Source organism: Propithecus coquereli, unplaced genomic scaffold, assembly GCF_000956105.1.
Source record: "Propithecus coquereli isolate 6110/MARCELLA unplaced genomic scaffold, Pcoq_1.0 Scaffold14, whole genome shotgun sequence".
NCBI lineage: Eukaryota > Metazoa > Chordata > Mammalia > Primates > Indriidae > Propithecus > Propithecus coquereli.
Window position 1 is genome coordinate 2,117,673 of NW_012138302.1, and position 9,888 is coordinate 2,127,560.

General features: G+C 40.9%; 1 protein-coding gene across 1 annotated transcript in view; it reads right to left on the reverse strand.

Moving 5' to 3' along the window:
- The window catches only part of KCNMB2 (potassium channel subfamily M regulatory beta subunit 2), a 244,572-nt gene that overhangs the window by 16,788 nt on the left and 217,896 nt on the right, over positions 1 to 9,888 (reverse strand). The window contains exons 3-4 of the mRNA XM_012639409.1: positions 5,340 to 5,510; positions 2,726 to 2,921 (exon numbers count right to left, since the gene is read on the reverse strand). Coding sequence (XP_012494863.1) covers positions 2,726 to 2,921; positions 5,340 to 5,510 — 367 coding nt within the window. The remainder of the gene's footprint in view (positions 1 to 2,725; positions 2,922 to 5,339; positions 5,511 to 9,888) is intronic.

A 9,888-nucleotide genomic window follows, 5' to 3' on the forward strand; every position in this document is an offset into this window, starting at 1 on the left:
AAATGGTCAAATAAATAAGGGAAAAGGTAATTGACAATATTAGCCATCAGAACCACCAGGAAATATCACTTCATTAGCTAAAATTAAAATTATAGATGTTACTAAATGTTGGTGATGATTTAAGCAAGAAGAACTCTCATACCCATAGGGTGGTGATAATATAAATTGGAATAGGCACTTTGGCAAATCATTTAGCATTATCTACTAAACTTCAAGATAAGAATATCCTACCATCTAGATATTCCATTCCCAAGTTTATACTTGACAGCTGTGTGTGTGCTTGTGCGCCAAGAGATATATCTGGGAATGATCACGGCAGAATTATTTATAATAGCTCCTAACTATAGATAACTCAAAATGTCCATCAGCAGTAAAATGAATAAGTAAATTGGCATGTTCATACAATGGAATATAATACAGTAATGAAAATGAATGAACTACGATCAAATGGAATGAATCTAACAAACATACTGTTGTGTGAAGGAAGCTAGAAAGAAAGGAAAATATTTTGTTTGATTCTACTTATATAATATTTAAAAATGAGGCAAAACTAAAATATAATGTTTAGGGATATATGCTTAGGTGATAAAACTACAAAGAAAAATAAGAAAGTAATTGCCACAACAGTCAGGATGGTTGTTATCTTTGGCAGGAGGCAGAATTATTGGGAAGGGGCATGAAGGGTATTTTTGGGGTGCAGGAAATGTCTTATTTCTTTACCCATGTGGTGGTTACATGAGAGAATCTCTTTGTAACATATACTTGAGCTGTACTTTTTCATTTCATGCATGCTTCTGTATGTGTGTTATAATTTACATTTAAAAACAAGGTAGTGAGGCAAATAAACCAAATGATGACCTACTACCATGCCGAGAGCAGACAAGCTACTGGTTCTGAATATATAACTGGAACTTTTATTGGTAACTTCACTCCCTGTTTATAACCTAAATAATGCATTCACAGGGATGTAGTGACAAAATGTCAAAATGAGGAAATGGAAATATGTTTCACTTTTTGATGCCTATTTAAGTTGGCCACTTTCCAATTTCTTGGAGATTTGAGAATTTTATAGGCATTTGTCAGCACAGGTCAGCTTTGATTTAAAAATCTGACTTGAAGGAAGACCTTGAAAGACAAATGCTTTGTGAGGGAGTTAAGCTTTCTGTATCTGCAGTGCAGGGTTATGACTGGTATTATTTGTGGCTACTATAAATGAAAGAAATCAGAGCAAACGTTTTCAAACAGCATTCTCTGAAATATTCATTATGTTGAGTTCTCAGAGATATTTGCCAGAATCGTTTTAAGTTATTGTAACCAAAATGCAAGGTGGATTTCCCTATTTTTTGTCAATTTATTAGAAACAAATACTACTCATTCTCTATGTTCTAGTGTTGAACCTCTAAGCTACTACATTTTAAAAAATAACTATAAGCTATATCACTTAAGTGCTGACAATTGTAATGAAAAAATTCAGCTTTAAGAAACAACGGTGATATAGCACCTCTTGTATACTCCTGGATAGAGCTGGAACGCATTCTACTAAGTGAGGTATCCCAAGAATGGAAAGACAAGCACCACATGTACTCACCATCAAATTGGTATTAACTGATCAACACATAAGTGCACGTATAAGAATAACATCTATTGGATGTTGGGGGAGGGGGGAGGAGGGAGGAGGGGATGGGTATATTCATACACAAAGAGTGCAATGCGCACCACCTGGAGAATGGACATATTTGAAACTCGGACTTGGTGGGGGGGGTAAGGGCAACATATGTAACCTAAACATCTGTACCCCCATAATACGCTGAAATAAAAAAAAAAAAAGAGAAAAGCTTTTGCAGGAACGATTAGAGTTCATGAGAGTTGTATCCTAGTAACGAGCCAAGTGTCCTATTGAAGAATGGCATGGGGAGGTTGTCTTGGCATATGAGAGTCTTCTGGACATAAATCCCAAACTCAATATATTTAACTTAAAATTGACGATGGCAAGTTGGTTCTGCTGACACTTTACTGGTCATCCCCTACCTTATAAGTGTATATTTTAGATAAAACTTTAATATAATACACATTTGTTGAACATCTACCATGTGGACTTGAATAGAGCAGTGCTGGCATATTCAGCCTCTAGGAACATAACGTATATGAAGAAAGACAAACATACACACACTGTGATCGTGGGTTGAAGGTCTCCTCCGTGCCAGGTGTTGTGCTCTGCTCAACACTTTACATACTCAGTTCTAATCTTTACAATGACCTTGCAAGGTGACCATATATTATTGTCTTTTTAGAGAAAAGGAAGCTGAGGCTCAGAGAGGTTAAGTGACATCTCCAAGGTCACAGAACTAAGTGATAATGACCATGGAAAAGCAGTCAGTTTACCTTATGGCTCCCAGGTATATGACAAATACCTGGTTTTTGACTTACACATCACTAAGCTGTACACTTGCTTCGAAAGACTAAGCTTATTTGTAGATAAATAAGTATATATTTACCCTTCTAAATGGAAGTCAAGGCTAAATCTGCACTACCACAATATGGGAGAATGGTCTGTTCACAACTTGCACATAAAATAAAATTTCCTAGGCAAGAATCAAATAGTGAGTTTTGCGAATGAAAGAGGCAGGACCTGCTTTCTGGCGTTTTTTCCTTTGAGATGCTGGCAAAGGGGAACTTCAGAGAGAGATGAGCTGGGTGACTGAAATGCAGTGTGCCAAGCTCCTACCTTCTGATTGATTTTCATCGTCTCTTCGGTGTGATAGAGAAGGAGCTTTTCCCCGGAAGAAGTCAGGTTTACGTACACCTGGAGACAAGGGTACTGCGAGAGTTTCCAGCAGTCTGGACCACAGCTGAAGGAGCAATTAAATGTCTCCGTGATGGATGCATTCAGCAAGATGCATTGAGACTCTTCGGTCCACACACTACAGAGAAGGGGCGGGAATAAACACAGGCCCAATAGCTGACGGTGAGGAAGGCGTGATCAGAGGGGATCATTTCTCCACCCCTGAATCTGAAGAGTCTTTCCCAAATCTATAAAACAATCTATCTGTGTAAAGTTTATGCTTTTGAATAGAGAATCTTTAGACAAAGTACAACATGACAGACAAACTATGGCATGGGAGAACTTTTTCAATGACTTCTATTGGATATGGTATTCTCCAGTGCTTGATTTAATTTTTTCTGCTTATTGAATTCACTAGTGAGCATAAGGAATGTATTAAAATCATAACCTGTACCCACCTGTATTTCTACACTGTAAGCATCTTCTTGCCACACCCCAGTCCTTACCTCTGCTATGTTTTCCTCTGTGCTTTCTTCATCCCACCTCCACCCCAGCTCGGTTTGTAGGTGGAGAGGGTTTAAGGGAGAAGGAGAAGGAAGAGGGTAAAGGGGTACAGGGGATTGGAGTCCAACTCGACAGGTGGAAGGACAGTGACGTAATGCCTTAAGGTCTTTCCAATAAGGGATGAAAGATAACTCAACCCTTTAATCATACCAAGACTAATCACTTATTGCATCCCTTTCACCCTAATTGGTGCTTTACATAAATTATCTTCCTTCATCCTCTCAACAACCCTGTAAGTTGAGTATTAATTCCTTTTAAAGATGAGTGCACTGAGAAATCTGGTAAGATATGCAAGGACACATAGCTAGTAAGTGATGGGAATTGTGATCTCATCTAATCCTGTGTTTCTTTGAGGCCCAGGCTCATTCTGCTGTGCCATGCCACCTCCCCATAAACACAATGAAAAAGAAACACTTCTAAGCAGAACAAAGGGTTAATAAGTGTGCCCGGGGTCTTCTCACTTGGAAAGGTTCCAGCTGCTTGTTGATCAACTTTTCATTTTAAAATACATTTAATTTTATGATCAAGGTTAACATTTATAATTAGGAAATAACACACTAGCAATCGATTGTTTGCTTCTGGGTGTAAGCTTATTACCATAGTGATGAGAAAACAACATGTTTTCTTTGCAGGTAAATACCCTCTCCTCTGTTCTTGGACATGTATCAACAGCTCTGTGCCTGTTTACATGTGTGAAGTTTTATTTCAGAGGCAGGATACTAGACCTAACCCCCTCTGGTGTGGCAAATTGTATTTTCCTGGAACATGAATGGTCAGATTTTGATTATATAGTGAGGAAAAAAGTCTTTGATGGTTCTTAGCAGATGTGAGGATCTGAAAACAGGTTTGGAATCAGTGAACACTCGGGGCCTGAGGCATCAGCGCTTTCATTGAGAGTGAGAACAGCTGAAGGCCATCAGAGAAACAGAGCAGGGCAGCCACAAATGTGAAAGATGATGCCTTAATTTCAGCAAATTACTGTATTTCAGCCAGATTTTGCTTCTAAAATGAAAGTATTAATTTAGAGGGAGAAACAAATGCCACAAAGTGGTTTGATTTGCTTTTGGATTGAAACTTCAATTTTTCATCTGAAAGGGTTTTTTTTTTAAGCCGAACCACTGTGAAACATTCCACCATTGGTTGTAGCAGGGCGGGGCTCGCCTGTGCTTAAAGTGTCCAACTTACAGACACCAGTTAGCTAGAGATGCTGGAGACGGGAGGTATCACATGGCTTACTGGGGGAGGAGGCGCGGGAGGAATACACTTGCTACCTCACTATTTATTTGCCTTCCTATCTATTTAGTAAACCTAGGGCAAATATTACAATGAAAAGGGTTCAAAATCTGTTATTTTTAAAAGTTGATGCAATGTTTCTCAACCTTGATGGCATATTAGAACCACCTGGGGAACTTTAACAGATACTGGTGACAGGGTCACATTCCAGACCAACTAAACCTGACTTTGGTGGGGCCTGACCATCAGCATTTTAATTGCTGAGGAAGTTGGAATGAGCAGTTGGGAACCACTAACGTGGAGGGTGATGGAGGGGTGGGGTGGACAGGAAAAGTGATGAGGGTGGAGAATGGACAGAGGTGTGAAGTGGCAGCAATAGGGACTCCGGAATGAGCGGGACGTGAGTCTGAATCTTAGCTGTGCCCCATGAAAGAGCTCTGAGACTGGGCAAATTATCTCTCTCTTGAGCCCCGGGTTTGCCATTTTTTATAATGAGTATATTCATACTTACCTTAGAGAGCAGTGAGAGTTAAACAATCAGTTTATGAAAAGTTCCTGGCATGTGTAGGCAGGTTATACATACAGCTATATTTATCATTGTTATTAGATAATGTTATTAAAAAATATTATGCACCAGATTCTTCTCAAAGTTCTTATTAGGAAAGCAGGTGAGGAAGAGGACCTTCGGGTTGATTAAACGAAGGGGTAGGAGTGGGAGGAGGAGAGAAACAGCAGTGTTCCAACCGCCCGGCAGTATTACCTCTGCATGTACGAGCGCAGGAGTGTGATTCCCAGCAGAAAGTACATCATGATGGAGCACACCATCATGGCCAGTCCCAGGAGAATGGCCCGGTCTTCTCCTGCTTTGAGTGCTGTGACTGTTTTCCTTTTGTCCAAGAGGTCATGGTCCCTGATTTTTTGGTAAATATTTCTGAGGTGGAAAGCAATATAGTAGTATATAAAGTTCAGAGTTAATCAGCAGGCCCCCAGATAGTAGATCAGTCTTTGCCCATGCCTTCCTCGGGCTGAGAGGCCTGGAGGAGCCCTCCCAACCTGCGTGCAGTTGGATCCCAGTATGTTACCACTGCCTCTCGACACACACATACACACACACACGCACACACACACGCACACATGCACATGCATGCACACATGCGCACAATCACATGCACACACCCAGGTGCACGAACCCTGAGCAGAAACAAGTCCCCCTTCTTTACATTGGGGTCCTTGTCTGACTGTAAATTAATTTTCCTTCTCTCCAATTCTAAAGAAAGAAAACAATCCCTCACCTCCCAAAATAATGCTTTGGATTTGTTAACCTTACCATTTAACCCAAATATGATCATCATTGGTCTTTTTATAATTTCTGACTATCTAATGGAATATTGATCAGAATAAATGGCAACACACATCAGAAATATGTCAAATTCATCCCTTATTTCCTCCCAGTAGTGAGGGACAGAAGTTATTTTGGTTAACATTTTTCTAAGGCTTAGGACTGCTTGGGGCTCTGTTGGTTTGAGATTATAAGCAACGTAAAGACGTAGAGCAGTGACGCAGCCTTCTTTTCCTTTGTGCGTAAACATTTTTGTGAGTCAGAAAAGTGTCAGTCAAATCAAGGCCAGGGCCCATAACTTTGGACAGTTTTATTAGTATTTTTTGTTTTTTATCTTAGAGCACCTCATAAGGTAGGAAAGAACATAAGATTGGAATCAACTGTCTCCTGAGTTCAAACCCTGATTTTACTGCTTCCTTGCTGTGTGATCAGTGCTAAGTTCCTTAGCTTTTCTGACCCCTAGTTTCCTGAGAGGTGAAAATAACATTAAAATGCCTTGTAATGGTTAAATGAGATGACATAAGTAAATCATCCAGGAGAGTGACTGATGTGAGATAAGTAATAAATGCTCCCATTCAAAGTGGGGTGGGGAGCTACAGCTCAATAACACGAGCATAGGAACATACCAAAATTGCTACCACCCTCTGGAGAATTTCTAAAGGACAGAATGGCAAGGAAATAACAGCGTATAAAGCTTAGGAATGGAGGGCTGGATCTGAAACAAGGTCTGGAGGGGAAGAAATGAGAAAATGTCGGGGTGCCGGCTGCCTGGGAGGTGGCTGAGAAATACGGCAATGCTCAGGCCAGTGACCAGGAAACAGCTCGGGGTCTCTCAGTTTCTGTTTTGAGGAGGGACCTTTGGATTGCAGGGCAGTGGGAGTGGAGAAGTCACTGGCCTTCAGGGCCTGGAAACAGAGAGGAGGACAAACAGGATGCTAAAAGTGGAAAAAAGAAATGCTTAAGTGATTATTTTTAAATTTCAGGCAAAAAGCCAATATGCACAAGAATAACTTCAGATTTTCCTTTAACATTTTTTTTTTATCACTAATCCCTCTTGTTGCTTGGGAAGGGAAACAGAGCAGAATCTAGTGTGGAACTTTACAGGGGAGGGAAGAGATGCCTGTTGTTTGTACAATTGTGTGTTTATTCAGGGCTTATATTTAGCTTGGTGCTCCAGGGTGGCCTGACTGGTGTTTATGGCTTGTGTCTGTTCTGGTTGGCTGGTCCATTCTGGGCTGGTTGTTTAACATTTTCATTCCCTATGGAGTTGTGAGAATGTGTATACACTTAATATATTTCTATAAGGTTTTAGGGTAGAGTGCTTATTAATCTAGGTACCAGCACGCAAAATTAACCAGTTAGTTTATTGCTATCATTGTTATTTTGAAGTTCTCTTCATGAGGTGGTTTATACAAATCTTACTCTTTTTGAGGAATGGGTTCATTGTATAGGAAGACAGAGCTAAATAGAGACCTTCGTTCATCATCTTTTTACACGGCTAGTCCTTCCTGGGTTCTTCCCACTCTCACTGTTCTTGACGGCGCATTCTCATCGCCAGAGGCCTGGAGAGCCCACATCTTTCCTTATTCTCCGGCTCCCAGGCCCAGTGCCCCTGGATTAGCTGGCCTGCCCTGCTTTAGACTTCCACAGAATGGTAATCACCCACACTCTAAGTTTTCCTATTCTTTTCTGAGCTTTTCTTTGGAAATTGTAGGATTTACATCAAAGCTCTTTAAACTTGACTGTTTATGAACTCGAATAAAAAAAATCAGTGCCCATTAGCAGCTAAAGCCAGTGGGCAGGAAGGCTTCTGAAACAGGAAGAGACAGGCTGAGTCTGACAGATTTCCAAGACCTGCTGTAAAATAATAATCTGATGCTAGTTAGCTACTATTATTTATCAACATGTATTTAATTCTCTTGGCTGCCATTGGGATTTGCATTTCCTTCAGACGGAAGCCAGCAAGGAGGGAGCAACAGTCTCCCAATTCCAGGGTATTAGGCTGCCACGCTGCATCACTTATGTCAGCCTGGCGTGTAATCAGTCAGCTATGTTACCAGAACAAGAAACACATAAAAATGATTCAAACGGGTAATTCAAAAACAAATGACAGTTTGAAAGTGGTTAACAAATGTTCTTTGTATGCTCTGGACTGTGTAGAGGGGAAACGATTGTTTTCCACACAGCCCAAAGGTATTTGGGAAATCAGGATACTATGCAGCAAAATGAAAGTGGGTGAGTGAAGTGGTTATACCCATGGGATTCGTTAATAAATGATTATTGAATTAATGGATAAATGAAGAATTAAATAAATGATTTGGAAGAGCGAAGGTTTCAGTTTAGGTCCATACATTTATATTGAGCACTGGTAACCTCTTGTTACTGGGGATATGGCCCCTGCCCAATAGGAAGACAGACGTGGAAGTAAATACCAGCAGGGGGTGGTAGATTTAATGATGGAGCTATTCACAGAGTGTTATGAGAGCACAGAAGAGGGGCAAATTTCCTCGCTTGAGGGAGCAGGACAGAGAACCAGGGTTAAGGTTAGGGAAGGCTTCCTAGAGGAGTAATGCCTTAAACAAATCTTTGAGGTTGAATCAGAGTTAACTAAATGACACAACGAGTTAAGGGTATTTCAGACAGAAGGACTCACATGAACAAAGGAATGGAGATTTGTAACTGGTTGGTGAATATCAGAAACTACTGTGTTTTTATACCACTGGGTTGAGTATGGGATGGGGGAGTGGGGTGGATGAGTTTGGAAAGGTAGGTAGGTCATGAAGGGCTTTGTAAGTCATTTTAAAGAGCTTGGCCTTTATTCTATAGTAAATGGGAAGCTGTCAGAGTGTGACATGATCAGAATTGAGTTTCAGAATAACCATTGCAGATGCCATGTGGAGATTAGAGATAGGACAAGACAAACTAGAGAGAGAAAGTGGGAGATTGTTACCGTAGTGTTGCCAAAGGATGATGAGGCCTGGGTCTAGGATCAAGGTAAGGTAGATAGAAAAGGATATATGAAGAAATATCTAGGAGACAAAACTTCAGAATTTGGTAGTTGTTAGAATACAGGGGATGGTGAGAAAAGAAGACTGGGAACATGGCTGAGTGGTAAGGTGGGATTCTTATTTCCCAGCTCTTTCAGGATCCAAAGAGGGGACTTTTGCTTTCCTTTCCAAGGAGGAAGAGGGAGATTGCACATTTATAGGTTCTCTGCCCACAAGCTCAGGGCCCTAAGCTCAGGCAGAGGAATGACTAATCTGGTTGGTGAGATAGGCCAGAGCCTGACAGTCAGGGGGAGCCAGGTCTATCTTTTGAGTGAGTTTGAAAGTCATTGCTCATATGTGGAACAATTTTTTGTTTTTTTAAGAATCATTTTGGACTTGCCTTTATTCAGGCCCGGCATGTCTTGGTTTTTCCCATGTCCAGGTAGTAATCCTCACTTGGGAAAGAGCATGTCCATAGGCCTGAGACTGAGTGGGTTAGTTGGGGGCCCCTTCCACACCAAGTTGTCTTCAATGTTAAATGGAAGGAGCATGATACTGTATTCTGGGCCTCAGGCCTAAGCGTAGTCCTTGATACTAGGAAGACTTGTTCTTTGGTGTTTACTGTGTCATTACTAACAAGGCTGATATTTCATCTCCCTTTTGTTCTTTGTGTCTTGTATGTATCTACCCGAGAAGATTTGGGGATGGGGAGTGGTGGTGATGAGAAAATGGGAATGAAGGTCAGGACAATTCACTAAAGTAGAGGGCTGAGGAGGAAGAATGAGTCTGGGGCATGACTACGAATTCAGTTTTGGTTGGGTGTGTTATCCAACAGTAAGTGTAGAGCAGGAATTTGACTCTAAGTTTGAAGCAGATCCAGCCTTAGTGTGCCTTGGCAAGGCAGTATGTCTTAAGCTCTGTTGAGGTAGTCTTGGCTTTGTGGTGAACCATGAATTAATATGGCAGATAAAAGTCAACATTTA